The 24,677-nt window shown below is 38.8% G+C and overlaps 2 protein-coding genes across 4 annotated transcripts in view; both read right to left on the reverse strand.

Annotated features, from left to right (window-relative positions):
* calm3b (calmodulin 3b (phosphorylase kinase, delta)) overlaps positions 1–24,677 on the reverse strand; it is a 234,604-nt gene that overhangs the window by 168,791 nt on the left and 41,136 nt on the right. The gene's annotated exons all lie outside the window — the stretch shown is intronic.
* On the reverse strand, positions 6,947–15,497 carry LOC114654017 (4F2 cell-surface antigen heavy chain-like). The gene is made up of 9 exons (XM_028804501.2): positions 15,425–15,497; positions 12,127–12,553; positions 11,351–11,518; positions 11,016–11,107; positions 9,685–9,824; positions 8,721–8,907; positions 8,348–8,491; positions 7,948–8,007; positions 6,947–7,720 (listed from the first exon to the last, which is right to left on the reverse strand). Exons 2-9 carry the CDS (start codon positions 12,530–12,532, stop codon positions 7,379–7,381), a joined length of 1,539 nt encoding a protein of 512 aa, XP_028660334.1. The 5' UTR covers positions 12,533–12,553; positions 15,425–15,497; the 3' UTR covers positions 6,947–7,378.

Here is a 24,677-nt window from a genome sequence, read left to right on the forward strand (position 1 = left end):
GGAGTGAGTAACAAGAGCCCAAGCAATAAACGCCCGTTTAAAAGAACCGACCTGTGTCTGTGTTGTTGTGAAGAGAGCTACAAGGTGTGTGCCTTTCCAAATCATGTCCAATTAACTGAATTTACCACAGGTGGACACCAATTAAGCTGCAGAAACATCTCAAGGATGATCAGGGGAAACAGGATGCACCTGAGCTCAATTTTGAGCTTCATGCCAAAGGCTGTGAATACTTATGTACATGTGCTTTCTCAGTTTTTTTATTTTTAATAAATTTGCAAAAATCTCAAGTAAACTTTTTTCACATTGTCATTATGGGGTGTTGTGTGTAGAATTCAGAGGAAAAAAATGAATTTAATCCATTTTGGAATAAGGCTGTCACATAACAAAATGTGGAAAAAGTGATGCGCTGTGAATACTTTCCGGATGCACTGTATATTGGCTGGTCACGTGATCCTCTGCAGCAATTTGGAGGGCAAGAAAGAGGAACTCAAGGAGTGCCGCTAGAGTCTTGGAGCGTGAAGAGAAGCAGACGGGAGACCGACCTGCATTAAAACAGTGCAGTACAGTATTTTCTTTTTCACACCGTACAATACATTTGTGAAAGGACTTAACAGAATCTACCTTTGAGTCTGTAATGAACACAAGGCTGAAGTTAGGTATGTATTCGGCCATCTTCTTATTCGCTTCCAGCTACATGCTTGCTTGCAACCCCCAAATGTACTTTTTCCCTCACAGCTTTTGCAAACCAGTTACTTATTCTAAAGGCAAAGTATTCTACTTTTACGACCGATGCCTCTATCCAACATACAACATTTAGTTACTACTGGTTACATTTCTGATGCCCAGCAACCCCGCACTGTGCCACACAGGTGAAGTGACTTGCTCCTGGTCACACAGTGTCAGTCTCGGGACTTGAACCCACAAATGCTGGGTTGAATGTGCAAAGCTCTAACCACAATGTCCCGATGCTTGCATATCAACAACGTATATATTATTTGACATAATATAAACGTATCCATTCTTTGAAAAGCGGAATATTCCACATTTAGGACAGGCACGGGTGAGTTACATCATACTGAGCCACCTTACCTTTCACAGTTTTGTGACAAGACAGATGTGTTTTTTAAGATGCAGTCGAGTTTTGCCCAGCCCAGTGCGGGTACCTGGGTGAAACTGACAAAAGTATTTCCACTCCAATATCTGATTAATGGGATTTACTGTGACATTTAATGGGCACTTAAAGGGTTCAATCCCATTGGACCACCTTCATTTTCACAGTCTTGTGACAAGACAGATTCCTTTGTTAAATTAAAGTTGAGTTTAACATTTTTGACCCGTGCAGGACCAAAACGCGGAATATTTATTTTTTTCAAACAATGGATCAGTTTGCAATGGTGCAGATTAATGCACATGCTGTAGAATATTTTGCCTTGCTGTTAAAATAGAATAAGAAGCTGGTTTGCAAAAGCTGTGTGAACAAGTAGCTGACTGCAAGCATATACTGGATATAGCTAGGAGTGAATAAAAAGCCAGCCGAGTGCGTTCCAAATTTCAGCCCCGTGTTGTTCATTTCAGAATTAAGGGAAAATACTGTTAAAAATAATTACCACCAAGCCCTTTTACAAACTTGTAGTGATGGGAAAATGAAGCCTCGTGAAGCTTTGAGGCTTTCTTTCTATTTGTTCCGAAAAAGATTCAAAGCTTTGAAGCCTCAGCCCCAGTATGAACAGCGACATCTGGTGGTTAACTGAGGTCAAGGCAAGCTCTCAAGGGCGCAGGTGAAGCAGCACTCACTGTTTCAGTCTCTTGTCACCAGTAAAAGGTCAGAAAAGTCCGTGTTCATTTTATTCTTCTAAGGTCCTTGTCCATTTATACTATTTAGCTTTTGAAAACGGCGTTTTCTGCTGTTAGCCGCCATCTCTCACCGAAGCTCTCCAAATCGCTCTCTCCTTACAACCCAACATTTTTGAAAGAGAATGATAAATTTTATATAGGCTTACCTGTTAATTTAGCGCTAACACTGTCAAACCAATAAAGCGCGCTGTGAAGCACTGATGACGTTCGAAGCTTCAAATGTCACGGGTCATGTGACGGTGGTGTTTTGACACAAGCTCCGACACAATGATTCGACTCACTAGCTTCAGATTGACTGACACAAGCTTCCATACTTCGGTATCATTTCCCCATCTCTACGAACATGCAAAAGTATTCAACCCCCTTGAAAGTCATCAGACTTTTCTGCAAGACAAAAGATTTGTACACTTATTTATTCATTCAGTATTTTTTTCTTATGCTGTAACAAAACATTTCCAAAGTCAAAATAAATCCTTTTCTGTAGATATTTAAATGAAGGAGAAAAACTCCAGAGCATTAAGTATTCAAACCCAACACATTCATACTTTGTCATAACAGTATGCAGTATAACAGTCTACTTTGCACTAACAACCCTCGCTCTTTTGGTGGAATGTAAATATGTCCCAGGTCTGCACATTTTTCAGGAGTGATTCTTCCCCATTCATCTTAGCAGAATTTCTAGAGTCCCTCTATGTTGGTGGGATGGCACCTCTGAACAGCAGTTTTCAAATAGTGCAACACATTCTCAACAGGGTTAAGATCACGTATGTGACTTCGCCATTCCAAGACATTCACCTTTCTGTTCTTGAGTCATTCCAGTGTCACATTGGCCTAATGCTTTGGGGTCATTGTCATGTTGAAAGATGAATCTTCTCCCAAGCTTTAGATACTCCTGCAATATTGTGTGGTATTTGTACTCACCCATTGTCCCTACAACTCTGACAAGGTTCTCCGTCCCAGCACATGATAAGCATCCCCATAGCATGATGCTGCCATCACCATATTTCACCATAGGTATGGTGTTTCTTGAGGCATGGGCAGTGTTCGTTTTATGCCACGCATACCTCTTTGAAGTCTGACCAGAAAGTCCTATTTTAGTCTCATCTGACCATAAAACCTCCTCCCACATCTTGACTAGGTCTTTCTCATGCTTTGTGGCAAAATGTCATACATGCTTTTATGTAGATCTTTTTAAGGAATGGCTTCTTTCTTGCTACCCTCCCATAGAGGTCTGTTTTATGGAAAGCTCTTGAAATTGTGGACCCCTGCACCTTCCCTCCAGTTTCCGCCAAAGTGCATTGCAGACATCTGAGAGCAACGGTTGGATTTCTAGTCGCCTCTCTCACCAGTCAACATCTCACTCTGTTTAGTTTTGAGAGACAGCTGTTCTAGGAAGAGTTTGGGTGCTGTGATGAACCTTCCACTCTCTGATGATGGATCCAACAGTGCACAATGGGACATTCAATGTCTTTGATATTTTTTGTGGCCATTTCCTGTCTTGTGCATTTCAATAACTTTGTTTCTTACATCAGTAGAATGTTCCTTTGTCTTCATTTTTGCAGTGACTGTCCAACAAAGACTATGGTCCTTACAAAGGGGGCTTTTTATATCCAGAGAGATAGAAAGGACTCACAAGTAGAACCTCATTATGTTTAATTATGACTATCAAATAACTGTCACCTTTGTAATTAATTTGTCATTGGTGTAAACTTGAAGCTTCCAAAGCATCCATCCATCCATCCATTTTCCAACCCACTGAATCCAAACACAGGGTCACGGGGGTCTGCTGGAGCCAATCCCAGCCAACACAGGGCACAAGGCAGGAAACAATCCTGGGCAGGGTGCCAACCCACCACAGGACACACACAAGGGCCAATTTAGAATTGCCAATCCACCTAACCTGCATGTCTTTGGACTGTGGGAGGAAACCAGAGCGCCCGGAGGAAACCCACGCAGACACGGGGAGAACATGCAAACTCCACGCAGGGAGGACCCGGGAAGCGAACCCAGGTCCCCCAACTGCGAGGCAGCAGCGCTACCCACTGCGCCACCGTGCCGCCCTGCTTCCAAAGCAGAGAGGTTTAAATACGTATGTAGACACTCACTTTAGAGCTTTTCTTCTTCAGTTAAATATCCACAGAAAATTGTTCATTTTGACTTTGGAAATGTTTTGTTATTTCATAAGAAAAAACAATGAATAAATATGTGTACAAATCTTTTGTCTTGCAGAAAATTATGATGACTTTCAAGAGAATTGAATACTTTTGCATATCACAGCATGTTTGTGAAAGGGCTTGGTGGTAATTATTTTTAACATCTGAAATGATCACAAGACTTCTTAAGTTTGGTTTGCATTCAGCTGGCTTTTTATTCACTCTTAGCTACATATATGCTTGCAGTCAGCTGCTTATTCACAAACGCTTCTTCTATGTTAACAACAAGGCAAAATATTCTACAGTGTGTACATTAATCGGCAAACTGATCTTTATTTGAAAAAATATTCCAGATTTTGGACTTGTGCATGGGTTGAAAATGTTAAACTCAACTTTAACAAGGAATCTGTCCTGGACAAGTTTAAATTATGCCAATTAATATACACGTTGTAAATGTGCAAGCATTGTGTTGTAGTGGTTAAGATGTTGCACTTTTAAACCCCGAGTTCATGGGTTCAAGTCCTAATACTGACACTGTGTGACTGAGCAAGTCACCAGGATCTAAATGTTGTATGTTGGATAAAGGCGTCAGTTGTAAATGTGGAATATTTTGCCTTTGGAATAAGTTAACTGATTTCAAAAGTTACGTGACAGGGTACAGTGGCTGGTTGCGAGCAAGCATGGACCTGGAAGCGAACAAGAAGATGGCCAAATACGTACCCAATTGTAGCCATGTATTCATTACAGACTCAAGGGTAGATTCTGTTAAATAGTAATAATTATCACCAACTCCTTTCGCAAAGGTATTATGCGAAAAAGAAAATACTGCACAGTTTTAACGCAGATCCGTCTGCTGTGCGCTTCTCTTCACGCTCCATTACTCTTCCGGCACTGAATTCCTGTTTCTTGCCCCTCCCATTGCTGCCGAAGATCACGTGAACAGCCAATATATTTGAGTACAGTAGTATCCACTTTATTTGGTATATTTCGGACGCAGACCCAGTGTAGTTCATACACAGAGATGCGATAGGATGCGCACACATATCTGGTGTGTTTCCTACACGAAACCGGCATGGTACACACATACAACCAATAGAGTTCAAGCGCAAAACCTGTACGTTACCCACATGAAACCAGTACAAGATGTGTATGAAACCCATATAGTTCATACACAAATCCATTGTTAGAACGGCACAGAACGCATGCCAATAAAGTTCATACGCAAACCGATAACATACACGAGCATAAACCGATGCAGTTCACTCTCAAAACCAGTAACAAACGTACTGAAACCAGTGATATACACACACGCGAATCAATATAGTTCATATGCAAACCAGTGGTATGCATATCTAAGCGGATATAGTTCACGCACAAATCGATAATATATGGATACGAACCAATATAGTTCATATGAATGGAGCCAGTCCATAAACCAATTAAGCCGCACACAAACCGATAGTAAATATTCCTAAACCAATAGTGTTCAGATGTAAACCAATAGATTATGCACAAAAATACACCTTTTATGGCCTCCTCATAGAATTCATTCTGAGATCCGGGATTACCTATCCGAACTTTCTGGAATAGACCCCTGGTCGGTGCCATTTCTTATACACTGCAATTTACACTTGGTCATTAGTGTAACATATTCAACACAAAAGAAGTCCTCAAAACAAAATTAAATACGTAAATGTGTTGTAAAATGTGCCAACACATACAATTTTGGTAAGTGCCCTGCGATGGCCTTGCACCCAGTACTGCTGGGTAGGGAATACGACTCTTTGCAAAACTTGATTGTAATGAGGATTTTTTTTTTTTAAGCCTCTTTGCTAATAAGGAAATATTTTGCTTTATCTAGAAAACCTGACCGTGCATTCTGGCAAGAGACGTTTCCAGCATATTGAACTTGCTAGTGTTTCAGGGCAAATTCAACAGTAAAATTACAAATGTAAAAATGTCAGTTGCCATGAATTGTAAATAAATGTTCAAGTAAACTATCAAAAGAAGACATCTTCATCCTACAACTCCATCCTAGAGTACCACTTTTCCTTCTAATTTTCATTCCAACCCTGTTGTAAATTTGTGCCAGCAAGTGAACGTATCTCACAGAATACTTTTGTTGAATCTAAATTTAAAATGTAAATCCATTTTAATTCATTTGAGCTTATGGTACCTCAACTCTGTAATTTTGCTTTTTTTTTTTTTTATTCACACAAACTGCTTCGGTTTCCCAAACTAGGAAAACCTCGTTTTAAAAAAAATATAGCCCATATCACCAGATTTTCAAAGTATCGATGTGTGTGTGGTGTAGTGTTAACTTGAAAAAGTTCCACTTGTGTAGACAATAAAAAGACAATCTGATTCATAAAATTATGTTGTCTTCTACTGTCCATCTTGTGATCTTGCAAGCAGCTTTCAAAGGACATTCCGATATAACTTTGCATTTCTGCACCATAACACAAATGACTTTTGTTTTTGGTTGATTTGCAGCTCTGTTCAGTTTGCTGGTATGAGCGAATGTTTGGCTTTTCAGTGTGCTCTTGCTTGGTGTCCCATCCCAGTCTGGTTTTCTCAGTTCTTTTATGTGCCGCAAGAATAGACTGTGGCTGTCCAAGGCCCTAAACTGGGGTAAAGGGATTCAGCAAACACGGACATAATGGCAGTTATTCATCTGTAGGTCCCAGGAGAAGACAGTCAGTTATACTTTTAGACATGGCTTTGTGTCTCAGCTTCAGGAATGCTGTCTTATCAACTAGCCTTATCTTTTGACATCAGAACTTAGCCAAGTTTATGGGTCTGTTTTTATTGACGTAGATGTTTGTGCTTATGAGTTATATACCCACTGTTGCAGTTCTATATTTGTAAATCTATGTATGAACATGAGTTGAACATACAGCACAGAATATAAGACATAAGAAACAAAAAAAAAAAGATACAATTTCTAAAACTTTATTTTCCCCCTTTTCTTTATGCCATTCAAAAAAACAAACTTGAGGGGAAATGCTACCTTTATCAACCATATTTTATGCATTTGTCTTAGTACAAAAACTTGAAAAATTTCTACAGTAATTTAGCTGGGAATGTCAATTGTTAAAAGTTTTCAAAACCATTTAAGCAGCATCAAATAATCTGCTGAAAAAGGACATTAAAACGCTAAACTTAATGTTAGTCCTTTCCAAACGTATACCTTTTAACCAAACCAAAACTGTAAGTACAACTTTTATTCTCCCCCCCTGGATTGAAGCCACCTGTAGCAACTTTCACACAAGTTGCATGTCAACTTCCTCAGTGTGGCTATGTAATGCCTTGCAGTAGGTGGTGCTGCCTAAAAAGCCTGAAAGAACCCCTAAAGTGTCTAGAGCTGGTATTTAGGATACATAGGGGAACCTCAATAAAAGTCCTTCACTGGGCTCAAGCATCAGTTTCGTGAGGTCCACGTGTTCTTTTTGTCGCTGTGGGTGAGTGCTAAGGACCACTTCGGCTCCTGCCGGTAATTTTTCATGTTTCAGTGACACCGGAGTTTGTGTATCTCCGAAATTTAAAACTGTAAGGAACCGTTCACTCTGGTCCCACTCTCGTAAGTAAGCATAGACATTATTGTCATGAAAGATGGTGAAGAAATCCCCATGTTTTAAGGAACGGTCCTTCACTTTTAGTTCACTCAGCTGTATATACAGGTTCAGCAAGGAATTTCCATCTAGTTTTTGACTCTGGAAAAGCAAAAAACAAAGCATTTATATAAAATATTTGAAGGCCTAGAGTGCACAGTATCTGCTTTTGCCATATATAGTAATTTCATTTTGAAATTAATCACGGGGGGTGTAAGAAGAAGAGACCAGCCAAGTAGAATTCAGTAACAGTAAGGAATCAAGTAAAAACACTACAAGCTAAAACTTCAGGGTACATAGGCATGCTGGTCAATTCAGATAATACTAACCTCGACAGACATATTTGAACTGCCACTCCACAGCATCATAGGAAATTTAGTGTTTGGATTCTGACAAGAAAGAAAAGGAAAGCCATTGTATTGTTAGCCATCTTATATACCATTAACAAAGAGGTGCATGGTGACTACATTTAAATTATGACTTATAACACTGTTCAAACCAAGGCCAAAACCTACTAACTTCCTATTAATAGTTACATACACATATATGTGCACACAAATTGAATAAATAAGCATTTTACCAAAAATACGTCAGTACTTAACTATTTCAACACACCTCATGCTAATCTTTACGGTATCACATCATAACAAAACACCAAAATACAATTCTCATTTGAGCCTTCTAAGGCAGCATTAGCAAGTACTTAACATCAGGAAATTGTCTTCCTACCTCTGCTGAATAGTCTGAAAGGCCGATCTCATCACCGTAGTTGATGAATGGTGTCCCCGGAAGAGTGAACAGCATCATAGAATATAACCTCACAAGCCTGTCTTCCACTAGAGATGATAAATGACCCATAGTGCGACTTCCCACCTAAGAAAAGTAACAAAATGTATACGTCTTAAATCGTGCCCAACCAATTTGGACTTTTTAGATTGAATCTGAAGTGATATTGTATAGTACCCACTAGTTTATATTTTATAAACATCATTAGACAATTAAAGCCTACTTACTCTATTAATAGAGCAACATAATCATTCATTATAAAATAAATTATATGGCTGAACAAGGAGGTAAAATAATTTTTTCTCTGGAAACTTACCGACCATGCAGGTGAGGAATTTCCTAGTCTTTCTATATACTCCTGTACATCTAATGCAACCCGTGATCCACTTGGAGGACTTCCAGAGTTTTGCAGGATTCCAGATAAAAGCAAATCAGTCCTAGAGATATTCTGAATTTCCACTACTTCTGCAATATTTTTAGAGGATGTCACACCTATCAAGACCCTAATGAGCAAGGAAGAGACATTAAAGTGTTAGACCCTTTATTTTGACCACACAAAACATAAAATATTTTAGAGCCAGTGATCCAGAAAATAGCTAATTAACTCCAATAAAACACAAGTAGTTGACAAAAATTGAAATCTCCATTTTTTTTTTTTTATCTGGAAGATCACTTTTGTTATGTTAAATTAAATTAACAGTCAACCATCTACTTACTGAACCTGTTCAGAGAAGTTTTATAATAACCACGACCCTATCCTAGCAACATTAGCTGCAAAGCTTTAACACTTGCTCATACCGAGTCAGTTTAGAGTGACCAAGTAATCCAACATGCAGGTTTTAAGAATGTGTAAAGAAACCAGTGTACCTGGAGAAAAACCCTGGCGTATATAGTGAGAACATAGTTTATACTTAGAGTCACTACGGACATCTTTAATCATAGTGCACTACACCATTGTTATACCTTAACAAGTATATTAAAATAACAAAAACTTGGCAAATACATATTATAAGAGGTATCACGTCATAAATAAGATACTACTTAGTAATGAGCAGCTGCATGGAGGGCATCACTATCTGTGACTTGATTAAGGACTGAACACGCCACTAGGTGGCAGAAGAGATTCAGCTCATTCTTAAAAGAAGCTTAATGGAGTTCAGAAATGTGGGGGCCAGAACAGACTCAGTCCATTCAGAACTTGTCAAAAATTTTACTATGATCAGTAAGAATCCTAAGGCCATACTGGTTACAAAACTGAAAAATAAAACCGGATAGCTGACCTGGGCCGAGTATCAGTAGTATATTTGTCTGTTAGATTCCTCAGTTCATCAAAGAGAGAAGGGGCATTGTCTTTAATGCCTTCGATTTGACTTATCATGATTCCATCTATTCCAGTCGTCAGCCAGTGCTCAAAGGCAGCCTGCAAAAGTACATTAAAAAAAATGTATAAACCTACTTGGGTTGAAGTAGCATTAAGTCCCACAAATACCATTTTCTATACCGATAGTAATGCCACCATTTTAAAAGGCATTATAGCTTAGTTCCTAAGAAACTGAACCCTAAATCACAAGGTTACCAGTTCAATATCTGCCTGACTACATCCTGAGTAATTCACTTGACCTGTCTGTACTCTATAAACAATGGTGATGTGCAACTGTACTTCTAATAGGCTTAGGGATAATGCTCACTGTAGAACGTTAAAGCCTTTTGTTAGAAGGTTTATATACCCAGCGTCTTGCTAGGAATTAGCTCCAGTGAGGTCACAAAGGTGTGACATACTTAAAATGCCTTGCAAATAGTTCAGTCAATGTCATACATCGGTGTCTCTGAAACCATTAACAAGGCTTTCTCATTCTGTGGGATTGATACAAGTAGTGAAGCATCGTTCTGTTAGTGTTGGAGTTCAGATTATTATACACTAGACAAACAGCCCAATTCGACAACTTAAGATGAAACGGGCACGAGTTTGTGTCAGCAGTGTATGAAGAACAAATGATAAGTAACGAAGAAGTTGTTTTCTAATGATTGTAGTCCACTTTACTCATTACTGTACAGGCTTGTACTGTTAGTTGATGAATGTTCCAGGCCTATAGTATAATATTGAATGATGAATGTTCCAGTACAATATGAAATAGTAATAAGTATAAGCACCACAAACCTGATATAGGTGTATTGAATGAATGCGTAATTGAATCAGAATGCGTAATTAGGCCTCGAGCTGTAGTCGAAATCACCTACCTTTCAGGCCTCTAGAGCTTTAATCGAAGTCGCCTTTCTCTTTGAATTTTTGCGGCCGTAAATCCGACACCTGCCGCGATGTTGGGGTTGGATGTCGGTCTTGTAAGGTTTTTCGGGCAGCTGCGCATTCGGCTTCGGACAGACGTGAGTGAGTGAGTTGAGTGGGCAGGCGAATTATGTATTAAGATAGGGGAAATATGGAGCTGCATCTTTCAATTCTAGACATGTGAGGAAGCACTGGACTTTTATCATTATGCTCAAAGGTAAACAAACTAATCGTGCATTGATTTTAAGTATTTTTCTCTGACATGTACGTATTTTACCATTACCATCATTTTTAACTGTGTAAAAGTAGAACGCAAAAAATGCTCACTTTCAATTTGTTTTGCACCTCTGGGCTAGAAATGTTATTCCAAGGATTGTTATTCTTGTCATCTGGAGTTAAATCCAAAACTACTCCAATATCTGAAAAAGTACAGAACAAATTTAAAAAACAGAAAGAAAGCAAAGTTCATTGATAAATTTGTCTAAATAAAAGATGGTTACTAAATGATGGATCAACACAGACAACAAAAAACACAACTGGTATCTGAGTTATAATATGACCTTTAAAGATTACATTTTAGCAAAGTACAAGTATACTGCTGTATAATATTTTAACAAAGTATGGATGTACTGTAGAATTGCTCTGGCAATAAATAAATTCACCTTTCTTCTGTGCCGCTTCTAACAGAATTGTGAAATGTTCTTTAAGGCCTAGCGTCTGATCAATGGTGAGCATGTCTGTGTCAGAGCCAAATGTACTTTGATATATTGGTCCCAGTATTAGGCCTTTAACTTTTAACTTTTCCAGATGATCAATTTTATTTTTAATTCCTGTGGATGCAAAAAGAAACAAGGCATGTAGATAAGCCAGTATACACTGCAGATTAAATTAAGACGATACAGCATAACAGTCATTTTAAGTTGCAACTGTACAAAACAACATATGAAAATAGAAAACTATCCTTTGTTTCATTGCATGGCGGGACATTTATTGGGCTATAAATTAAATGATCATTTACAAACCACACTTATTAGCCTAGCCTTTATTCTGAGAAAAATTTGATTAAACCTCAGGATGCCAATGAGTATAATCTGAATTCTCCATGCCAGGACTCATAAACAAAGAAAATACTTCACTCTTCACCCATTTGGTCTGCTGAAATTCAACACCAAGGGTTACAAAATGAACTCATTTATACCCAGACAGTCTGGCTGTGCAGACTTTAAAGATTCCAAATTATGCATGATGAACTTTGTTTTCCAATTCTAATTATGTATTATTGACCAAGTGTTCTAACATAACTGTATTTCTCACAATCCTGAAACTGATATAGGCAGGTTTATAAAATGAATGCATGGAGTAGTATTAATTTTACTACCAAAAATCTTGTTATTATTCTTAATGCTGCCGACATTCCAGCCACAGACTATAAACTCACCTGTGAGGTCTCCTTTTCCATCACCATTAGAATCTTGGAAGTTCTCAACACTGCTGATTTGGTACATGGCACCCTTATTCCACCACTTCTGCTCAGGAATGGGCTTGCAGCGAGGCGCTTGTACAATAATTACAATGGCACCTGCAAGCATTCCAAGCCAGCCCAGCCAAAACAGGATGAGCAATGCCCAACGTGTTCGCACCCAACCTGGTGTCCCTGCCACTTTCAGCAGTTCTTCTTTGGATAGGCCAGTGAATTTCTCCTCCATTTCCTCAGGCACCTTAACCTTAACACAGCCATTCTTCTCTGCAGGATAATCCATTGCTTGTGTGTTCATTGGCTGTTTCTCCATGTCCATTTCATTCAGCTCTACCTCTTTCATGTCCACTTCACTATCTTTGCTCATGATGCAAGACTACAGAAAAACCTGAAGAAAAATACATAAGAAAGTTCAATGTTTCAAGGAAATTAAAAGAGGTTCTTCATATTTTACTTAATTTCTCAACCCATCTTAATACAGGTAATAAACTGCTCCAGCCAGGGTGACAATTTATTAAATGGCCAATGTAAACACATCCAAACACCAATTTAAATTAGCCTAACCTGCGTTTGAGAAGTACGGAATTATCTTTGGAATGCTCACCAAAATATTAGCATTCATTAAACACCTTTGTTTTCCAATTATGATAAATGAAATTAAAAACATATCAGTTATTTTAAGTTTATGAAAAAAATATCCCTTCACTGATCCCAATTTTTCCACTACCAAGGCTGTAAATGCCCTGAGACTATCCTGGCAGCATCAGGTGCAGGACACGTACCAGCCATTTACTGGACACCATTTCCTCATGGCGACAATAAACTTAAAGTTGACAGCCTAAAATGTACATCTTTGGGTCAAGCCGAATTCCAAATGAGAAGAAGGTGCATATTCCACTCGGGCAGTGATGAAGAAATGTTCATATACCAAGTGTACAATTAAAACACCCTGTACATTAAAAATGCCTGAACCACTGGTACAGGTGTGTCTCCACAGCTGCGGCATAAGGCATGATGGCTGGATCACTTAACTGCAAGGAGTTTGGTAATTTTGCAATGTTGGCTATGTGGTTAAGAATTACTGGCTGATGATTATAAATTAAACCAAGGGGGCTGGCTAGGTGATGGACTGGCACCATGTATACTGTTGACTCTATTTGTAGCCCTTTACACCAAACCCATTCTGCCATTGCAGGCTGCTCCAAAATCTGAAAATTAGATTAAGCATTTCACACACAAAAAAAGGTTGGGTGGTAAAATAGCACCAGGCAAAACAATTTGTAATTCAAGTAAATGGCATATTGTAATCATTCCTGTTAACATTTAGTGATAGATAGATAGATAGATAGATTATGGAATTGCCTTAGTTGAATGATATTGAGAATATCTTGGCTTTATTGGTCTGGTTTTGAGACATACATTACATTAATAGATATACCTCACTTTTAACAAAGGCAATAATCAGGAAAACAAGAATAGCAAGTTTATTTGAAATGGGACTACAGGCAAGGGTGAAGTCAGATCCTGATAATGTTGCATCAGAAACTGCTTCTTCTAACGCTCTGCATTTTAAAAACGGAATATTTAAATATTCATGCCGTTCTAGTTAAGCTCTTTTTTGCATTAACTTCGGAAAGGGAGGCCAGTGTGCAGCTAATCTTTTATGCTGCCACTCCTTGAGGGTTTGGGTTCTTGCCACGACCCGATCCTGCCGCTTATCTACTCAAAGGGGAGCTGGCTACTTGCATGTAGTTTTTACATCGAGTCGTTTCGGCAACATCCGGCTCTAGTACGCAGAGACAACGCCTAATTGCCGTCTTCACGTATCGATTCAATTTTAAACCCAAATAAAACCAGTTTTTATGCCTATTACTTTTAAACCTAAATAACCAGTTTTTATGCCTATTACACGTTCCGAACCAGAGTATAGACGAAATAGACATGTACTACCCTTACTATTGAGAATAATTGGACAATGGGCGTTTATAACTAAAAGTCTGTAGTACTAGGGTGTTGTACCGTGTTAGCCATTACGGATATAATGGGATGTTAAGCAAAATGACACCTGTTATTGGCTAACTAAAAAGATTACACAATATCCAAGCTTTCGTGGCACCTTCTTCAGGCAAGATGTAACGAAAGGTCCAAATACAATAACCAATTTTTAACGATATGGCGATTTATGGCGTCCCTTTATAGTAAAACGTCAAGCAAAAATGATGGTAAAGTATCAGTGTAATTAAAGTCCGAAAAAAGAATTCTAAAAACGCATGTCTAGAACAAAGCACCGGTAAGTCACGCCGCAAACGTCTCCGTCATTTCCGTGAAAGACTCTCCAATTGCATCAGCGAGACACCGAGTACTTCTGAGAACACCGCGTCCCGGACTTGGCCAGTCGTTTAAGGTTTCTCCTGTTTCATCCACACAAAGAGAGGGGGTTAGGGGGCACTAAGTCATGACGGTGCGTTTTTTTTCCCTCAGCATTTAAAGCAAGACAAGATATTAGCTGAACATGCCATTTTGAAAGTGTTCTTTTGTATTAATAGACGCGAAGGGGAACAATGAAATGACCCAGAAGGACCCCTAGAGGCAGTCTCGATTTTTCCAAGATACTGTACGTTGTGCTGATGCAATCACCGGCGTCCACACCTGACAGCACATGTACTAGATTAATAATTTATTAAAACAAAAACACAAAACATTTGGCACCAAAATGATAACATTATTATTATTATTGGGTGTTAACACGCAATGTTAAAAAGTGAAGACTCAATTTAATTAAAACAGTTAACTTTCTAGTATAATGTTAGACGGGGAGAAATAGATCAGTCAGTTGAACACGTACGTCTTTTCCGATGACTTCAGTCCCTCTAGGTTTCAGAAGACACCGTAAAGATCTGAGCCGAAACCTACTTTTAATTCACAAGCACACGTGCGCTCCAGACTGTAGGCGAGCGTTACTTTTTACTGTTACTGCATTACACGAATAAACTACGGCTACTTTTCTTTGTTTAATTACGCCAAACTAAACTTCTGTGCCCGTTGACAAGAAATTACTGCTACGATTACCGAATAAGAAAAAACTCGAGGACGCTTTATACACACAGGCTAGACCGTACTGTACTTATACTTCTCTAAAAAGAGTGCTGTCATTCACCTCCCTCGCATGTCAATCTTTTAAACTGGTTCAATTGTCAATACAATCACACATATATACTTATAAGCGTTGCCTTTCTCAGTAAAATATGTAAACAATTACCTTTCACAAGAGAACACCTGCCCAAGCTCCGCTTACAGTAACTATAACTCCGCGGTTACAACTGCTTTGCTACAGTAGGACCGCTTCGCTTCGCTACGCTGCTTTTATTCCTTGCCCTTTGCCGGTTTGTCACGCCCATTAAAGGTGGAAATACAAGTACACGCTTAGGAACAAAAGGAAAGGGTCTGAAATGCTTTTATTTTTTTCATCTTGGAAAGACAAATAATTTAGCACAAATGTTTTCACCAACTGTACTTTTTTCTTTTTATGCCTTTTCTTTTGTTCTATAATATTAATGATTAAATAATTATTATTGTAACTTTATTAATACAGAACAGTTAGTAGCTAGTGCCTCAAAACGGTTCGCCTGTTTATTAATTAAATTGTGGTCCACCTTAAGAGCACTGGCATGGAAGACTTGTCCCGTTTAATTTATCGTGCTGGACAGAGAATTGTTCTCGCTTAAATGAGCAAGAATGTCTCAAGCAAACTCCAAAATATCTCTAAAAACAGGCCGACGACGAAGCTCAAAAGCCATTAACCTTTTTAAAGTCCTGAAGCCGCGAGACATATTTAAAATAGTTGCAAGTGTGCATTTAGGTTCAAAAATATCTTTAAAAATTGTTTTCAACAACTTGAATCACTTTTATGAACACTCAGGTATGTTTTTGGGCAAATAATTACGTGTAAAAAAGGTTTCACATGTTTAAACCGTACTGTACTACCAGCTAGGATGTCTTTGTTCCCAGTATATTTATTGATAAAAGTGACCTTGTGTAAGTGTGTCCTAGTAGTGGACAGGGATCCGGTCTTGATGTTGACCAGGATGAACTTTTAAGACTGAAAGTTAACAAATAAATGTCTAACAGCCATTTTACCTTTTTGTTCAAATACTTTGAAGCCCGTGATTTATTCATGCAATTGCTATATGCGTTTATTTGGGTCAAACTGGGGGGTCAAAATACTGCATGCCAGTCTACAGCAACTCACTGGCAAACGTCAATGAGGTGCTTATTAAAAAGGGCCCGATTGTTAGTGAAAAGGGACCCACTAAATTATGCCTTAAGGTAGAGAAACTGTGTTTTAGCAAATGGTGGGGTTGAGATTTTATAATCTTGAGTTTAATAAAAAAGCACAATACCATTATCATTAGTTATCACTTTTGTAGGCTATCAGGATGGACATTTTTATAGTGTAGGAGATATATTTTGGGAAGGAGATTACAATACAGTACAATTAATTTTTGTATAGCCCAAAATCACACAAGAAGTGCCGCAACAGGCTTTAACAGGCCCTGCGTCTTGACACCCCCCCCAGCCTTGACTCTCTAAGAAGAAAAAAAAACCCTTGTAGGGAAAAAATGGAAGACACCTTGGGAAAGGCAGTTTGAAAAAGGGACCCCTTTCCACGTAGGTTGGGCGTGCTGTAGGTGTCAAAAAGAAGGGGGTCAATACAATACAATACACAGAACAGAACAAATCCTCAATACAGTATAAAAAGTTAAAAAATACAAGTACGGAGCAGAATTTAACAGTAGGTGATATTACATAATATGATTTGGATTTGTTTAGAGTCCTGGAGACCTCAGCCATCAAGCTGACTCCCCCATTTGGCCATTCCACAGCTGAGATAGCTGCAGAACAATGTTCAGTAAGCAGTTCTGCTGGCTAGCAATGTTAAGGAACCTACTTTTAATTAGACTGGCACAATCGCCACACATCTGTGTGGACGTTCAGTATTTTTTTCTAGGTTCATCCCACATCAAACATCTTCATATTGGGCTAATTCAGAGTCATGACTTAATCAATAAAAGTAGATGAGAGGGCAGGGTTGTGTATATTCATGTCCAGAGTGTGTTATATGATGGAGTGGGGTCCTCGTCAAAGATGGATTCCACAAAACAAGAACACAAGATGGATGCCTTGTGTTTCATTGCTTCCAATATACACCCTGGCTCCTTGTAACCTTAGAATGGGAAACTGTGGTTTCAAAAATGAAGGGTTAGACTTTTGTATTGAAAGCCATTCGAAAGCACCACTTATTCTGTGTATATGGCTGGAGCATATTCTGGTGGTATTAGGAGCAAGGCAGGAACACACCATGGATAAAGATGCAAGTTCCTCACAGGGCACCCTCACTCATAAAGACAGCCAAGGTTTACCCTGGTAGCAATAGAGCATTACTAGATGGGATACCAGTTCCAAGATAATTCAAGAAATTAAGTTTCCAGCTACCTGGTAATATTTTGAATATTTTTACAATTGATATTTTCCATTTTACAAAGTATATGCAAAGCAGAAGCTGGATTGTAAGAGATATTTCCTAGCCTCAAACATTTTTGAAGCCTCTATTCTTAATCAGCAGATTTTTTTTTTTTTTAATAAATGGGTTTTCAAATATGTTTTAAATTTCAGTCATAGAATATTTAAATAACCAGAATACTTCCGACCTTCATTTAAAAATGGCCCAGTCAAAACCCTAAAATGACACAGCAAAACCAGACTGCCGAATTACACTCTACTTTGGTTGTGTTATTGTTTTTTTGCAGTCAAGTTCTGGGTTGTTAAAACTGTTGCTGCAAGACCCTGCATGTGAAAGAGGGAGTAGGAAATTAAAAACATTTGCCGACTGTAAACACCACAGCACGTGCTCTGAGAACATGTGCGGGGATCTGCTGTTTCTGGACAGCATTCCAAAGAGGTCTGATTTGGAGCAGCATGTTCTCAATGCTGAGCTCTAGTTTCATAACAGAGATGATCAGCTCAGTCTGAAAATGCAGCTTGTAATCTATTTCTCATGGCCTGCTAAATCTCTGATGTGTACATCAATACAATGTGCTCCTTGTATTAAATCTCCCTTGGAGCATTCACATGCTTGTCTAATATTTCCCTTTGATTTATCTCTTTATCCACATTTTCATCTTCCATTGTTTTTAGCTCCAGTGACTTGGCAATCCTGACCTGATCCCCGCCTGTGTGGACACTGCACATTTTGCCTGTGTCTGCATGGGATTACTCTGGGTACCACATTCAAATGCATGACAGTTGGGTTAACTGGCAATTCTAAACTGGTCTGAGAAAAATGAGTATGTTCTCTGATGAGAGTCAGTACTAGGCTTGTGCCCTATGCTGCCATGGCAAGATTCATCACTCCAGAAAGAAGGGATCCTACTCTGTTTGACCCTTGAGCAAAGCCTTTATCCCGAAAAGAGCTCAGGGGGGAGGCACTGTCGAATGGCTGACACTGCACTCTGACCCCCAAAAGTTCATGCAAAAAGAAACTTTCCCCTAGGGGATTAATAAAGTATATCAATTAAAAAAAATCTGTACTGGGTGTAAAAAATGGAAGATTAACAATTACAGTAACACGTATTCATGGTGGGGTGGCACGGTGGCGCAGTGGTAGCGCTGCTGCCTCGCAATAAGGAGATCTGGGTTCGCTTCCCAGGTCCTCCCTGCGTGGAGTTTGAATGTTCTCCCCATTTCTACATGGGTTTCCTCCCACAGTCCAAAGACATGCAGGTTAGGTGCATTGGCGATCCTAAATTGTCCCTAGTGTGTGCTTGGTGTGTGTACTGTGGTGGACTGGTACTCTGTCCGGGGTTTTGTTCCTGCTTTGCGCCCTGTTCTGGCTGGGATTGGCTCCAGCAGACCCCCGTGACCCTGTGTTAGGATATAGCGGGTTGGATACTGACTGAGTGACTGACATATTCATGGTATATGAGAACAAACTGGAGTACACAGGGAAAACTGAATAAAAGGAGAATGTTTAAAATCCATAGATAATACTGTTCTCACTGGAATTTGAAGTCAGATCCTAGAAGCATTGAGGCAGCTATGCTAACTACTGCATATCTGTGTAAAGATTCAAATCAGCAAGGGTATATTTCATTAAAAGGCCACTTGAGATCACTGGTACAGAACTGAGCAGCTAAGGGGCTTCTGAAGGAAAGAGCATGCACAAACGACAGTAGTACTATCCATCTTTTTCTTCCACTATAGGGTGACAGGGAGCTTGAACCAATCTCATCAGCACACCATTTTCACTCCTGTTATTAGTTAGAAGGCAATTTCTATTTAAAAAGTATGAAATTGAAGAATATAAAACCTCCACATGAAGTATTTTTTTTTCTTTCCTAATTTTGTTGGTAACACATGGATGAGTGAGGAATCAGTTGTTCAGGGACTGAAATGAAAAATGGAAAATACTTCATCCACTGTACTCTTCTACAGGAAAAAATCAAATGTCTGATATCTCAATGAATGCTGACGTCAAGGTTTTTTTTTTCCGCCTAAGAATGTTCAATGCTATCAGCTGCACTGTAAAGGTCAGACTACAGCTACAGTATCAGAGAGTTGTACAAATCTATCTGCACACAAGAGAGAGAAACACTAGCAGAAACAGTCCCCATTTCCTGGTCAGAAGGGTAACTAAAAATCAAATAAATAAAATAGAAGTGTATACCAAGGAGCACTTTTCTGAAATAGCAAAATTATAAACCAATCGTAAAATGGAAAATGTTCTTTAGACCAATATGTCAAAGCAGCTAGACACTCCCATGATGTTTATTTGCTGAATGGCTCTCTGTTCAAAGAAAGTCAGCCCTTGGTATACAATGCATAAGCACTGACTGTACAAAATTCAGTTTATTCACCTTTTCTTCCCTAAGTCCATCCACCCCTGACTACAGACTTTTGGAGTAGAGTGTGGGAAGAATTTTAAACGTTGAATGGCTAGCTCAGAGGTAACACATTAATGTGACCGTAGGAACATTTTTCTTTAGTTGCCTGGGTTCATGTAAAGCGTATCATTATGTTGCAGCTCATTATAAAACTGCACAATTACTGCAAGTTGGCTTTAATTCAGTTGCTGGACAAAGGTGGCTCTCAGATGTGTATACAAAACACAAAGAGCTTAAATTCTCCTAAAGTCTTGACAAAGAAATTTGCAGATGACAGACTCAAAAGTTAGTACTAAACCCTGTATGGAGTAATTCAAAAAAAGAGCAATTCCCTCTTGACCATATTTATTTAAGCCGCCTATCTAGGCCTGGTTATATTGCAAGGACATCCCAACTACTTGTGATGCTCTATTAGATAAAGTGGAATGTGAAAATGAAAACATGAATTATTATACACTGAAATTACCAACCAAAGCACTAAAAAGTGTAAATTACATCATCATAGTTTAAGAAAAAGTGCCAGGGATCAACAGTTTAACTCATTTTGGATACAAGTGGTGATGAAGCACAATATTCTTGGCTTGCTTTGTTAGATTTATTTCAGATAAGTGTGTCAAACATAAGGTTATTTGTTAGTTATAAATGACAAAAGAACACAATTTGTAAGTATTGTGCGGTGAAAATGAAATTAAAATAAAACACTTTACCCAACAGCAGAACCTAAAGAATTAAGCTTAAAAATGGTCCTAATATAATTTAATACAGAAATATACAATTAGGGGCGGCACGGTGGCGCTGCAGCCTCGCAGTTAGGAGACCCGGGTTTGCTTCCCGGGTCCTCCCTGCGTGGAGTTTGCATGTTCTCCCCGTGTCTGCGTGGGTTTCCTCTGGGTACTCCGTTTTCCTCCCACAGTCCAAAGACATGCTGGTTAGGTGGATTGGCGATTCTAAATTGGCCCAAGTGTGTGCTTGGTGTGTTTGTGTGTATCCTGCGGTGGGTTGGCACCCTGCCCAGGATTGGTTCCCTGCCTTGTGCCCTGTGTTGGCTGGGATTGGCTCCAGCAGACCCCCGTGACCCTATGTTTGGATTCAGCGGATTGGAAAATGGATGGATGGGTGGATATACAATTAGTTTGTATCATTTTCACTGCACAATTACTTTACACACATTTGGTACAAAGGACTACTATTGGACCCAGTCATTATCACATGATGCAGATACATTATAAGTTGATTTGTAACTCAGATTTTTCCATTACAGGCTTCAGGAGTGATAACAGCGTATCCCAGTGACATCAAGAAGAAGGAATGAATCGATCCTGAATGTGATCCTGGTTTATTGCAGGACACACTTTCATAAACATACTATCAATCATTTATAATGCACCACTTACAAGTCACCAACTATCCCAACACACAGAAGACTGGGATGTTGGGGTAGACAGCATTACCCAGAGACAATCCACACAGATGCTGAGATATGAAATCCAGTAACTGTGCTGGAAATTGAACCTCAGTCCCTGGAGCTCTCAGACAGCAGTGTTAACCACTGTGCCCTAATACTGCCTGATTAAAAATATTTAGAGGTCTGTTAAAATAGCCCAATTTCTTGGCACCAGGAAATTAATGCAAGAGATGAGAATAAACCTGTAAACAGATTGTTTTGTCAGTAAGCTAGCATATATCCTCCAGTTCAATGCCAAGTGTGTATTAATCCGATATAAAGCCATGCTTACTTGGCTGAAATGTGGCCATCACGAAATGTTCAGCTTTAAAGGCATAATATTGTCTGCTCATTAAGTGTCAAATGGACTAATGTAGGAGAAGTGTGTATTAATTTTGTTTAGAGGGAGGTACCAACTCACAGAAAGTATATATAGATATATTTTTAAGACTGTATCTTTAAGAAAAGTGTTTACATGTAATCCTACACTCAATTTCAGGCTATAGCTTTTCCAAGAAGTGTTGATTCCCTCCAGCCGTGTTGTAAGTCTCTAAATGTGGGAACTTGTGTTTGGGAGGTCAGAGAACACGTGTGAATTAAACAAAATACTGTATATTCCAATATATGTTGAAATAATATACAGTACTACAGTTTCTAGCATTTAAATAAATAATACACTACATCAGAAAGCCCTTTGCACATAGCAAGAAATTATCTGATAAACGATTACCACCATTTTCAGATTTACATGACAATACTCAGGTCGCTGTCATTGGCAGCCTTGTATTCTAAACAGTCCAACTTTATACTGGACAAAATTAACAACAAGCAATCGATTGACACTAGTAAGTGTGGTATGAATGGCCTTTAAGTGAGAGAGACTAAGGATTGATGGGTTAGAAATACAGTAAGATTACAAAATAACATTTAAAAATATTTTTGACATTTTCATTCCTCTGCGGTGGGTTGGCACCCTGCCCAGGATTGGTTCCTGCCTTGTGCCCTGTGTTGGCTGGGATTGGCTCCAGCAGACCCCCGTGACCCTGTGTTCGGATTCAGCGGGTTGGAAAATGGATGGATGGATGGATTTTCATCCCTTAACTAGTTTTTCTGAAACACTTTTCTAAAAAAAGTATCCACCCCCAAAAATGTACCATAAGCAAATTTTGCTCAAAATCAAAAGAGTTTCAGTGCTTTGTGATTGTAATAAGTGTGTCAGATCTGATAGCAATCATTTGGGGCATTCAAGAGTCAGACTGACAAACATGAATCACAATGCTAGAAATTGTCAAATCATGTTTAGGAGTGCTTAAAATGTGTAAATCAGTTAAAAATTCAAAGATGACATTTTAACAGCATTGCAGTACATCATCCAGTAGTACATATAGACAAAGCCCATTTACTCAACATCGCCTAAAGTGCATTACACAAATACATAACATAAAATGCTTCCTTCATACAGTATACGTATTACCTGTGTCTGCAAAGCAAGAAATTTAGTAATTTACTTTAAAATATGACTGTATGCATAGTGGGAAACCCATTCTTAAATCCGTTTCCAGTTTTCTTCAGTTACTTTGTCTCAGTGTTTGGGATATGAACTGATTAACAACCTAATGCCTCCTGTCACTGATGCACATATCCTAAGACTAGAATTTGAAACAAGAATAAGCCTCGGAACTGGCTGCTACCAGTTGGAAGTGTAATTGTGCCGCGTCAGCTGCACTTTGCCTCTTATTTTGTCTGCTGATTCATAGATTATCCATTCTGTTGCAAAGGCAAAATTTGTTCCACTTCTACAGTCTTGGCACATATGTAACAGATGTGGACTTTGACCAGAAATGTATTATTGCTGATGCCGATTACTTTGACAGCCAACAACTTAAGTCAGAGTACATCAGTTATCAAAGCTATGATGTTGTATAAGCCGATGCTTTCATTAAACAGAAGCATCAGATATACACTGAACTTTGACATAGCTTTTAACATTCAAAATCTCGGGGATGCTGAATTCATCTTAGCATAACTAAGGGTAAAACAGGAACCCACTCTGGACTGGGTGTCAGGCCGCCCTTGGGCACACTCACAAACACCCTTTAACTTTCCTAATTTTTCTCCCATAATCCATTTCAGTTATAGTGCCAGGGAAGGTCACCAGCACATCTGCTTATTTACTGTTCAGCCTAATTTTAGACTGGTCTTGTAAACAACAATCCATTTAAGACCCCTTCTCTTGAACCATTTTTCTTGTTTACTGAGCTGACATGATTACTAGAAGTTCAATATATTGGGTACACTGCAAAAATGTGAAATAAACGATTGATTCGACAGCAAAATTGTGATGGAAAAAAAAAATTTAAAAAGAAAATTAAAACGCTTTCTTTGGAGCATGGGAACCGACTGCTTGAGAAAACTGCCAGCAGAATCACATGTCACGAGGGCTTCTCCTTTGTCAGTGAGCTGGCCCATTACGAAGGTCAGCGTTTTTCCCTTCTGTTTTCTCAATAGGTTGCTTCTCTGCTACCATAGCAACATGTGGTGAAGAGAGTAGGAAGAAGTCTTCTGATCTTTAACCAGAGTGGCTTGAAGTGCTTCATAACTGATTAAGTAAAAGTGACTGTTTTGTTCTAACTTCAAAATCAATATTCTTTTAAATAAGTTGTGTTAGCTAACATAGCTCCATGGTACAAAAAAGGCCACAGTGTTTCATTAAACCATCTTTATCTTGCTTATTGCATGTTAGTGTCTTAAGAATCAGGGGCCCATCCTAGCAGCATTTGACACTAGGCAGGGAACAACCCTGAACAGAATGCCAGTCCCTCTCAATACAATTTCGAACACACATGCACATTTACACATTGAGCCAGTTTAAATATCTGACACATCTTGAGGATGTAAGAGGAAAAACTCATGAGGATATGGGGAGAACATTCAAACTCCACACGTCCAGTCACAGGTTCAAAATCTGAGCCCAAGTCTCTACAGATCACATAGCCCTGGAATTTTAGTTAAACATGAATCAAATTAGAAAAAAAAATGAGAAAGTTCAAAAAAGATGATTTTAAACATTTAAAACTACAGCTCTCCTGTACAGGTTTATACTTTCACATTTATTGTCATTTCCAACC

Source organism: Erpetoichthys calabaricus, chromosome 1 (assembly GCF_900747795.2).
Source record: "Erpetoichthys calabaricus chromosome 1, fErpCal1.3, whole genome shotgun sequence".
Classification (NCBI taxonomy): domain Eukaryota; kingdom Metazoa; phylum Chordata; class Cladistia; order Polypteriformes; family Polypteridae; genus Erpetoichthys; species Erpetoichthys calabaricus.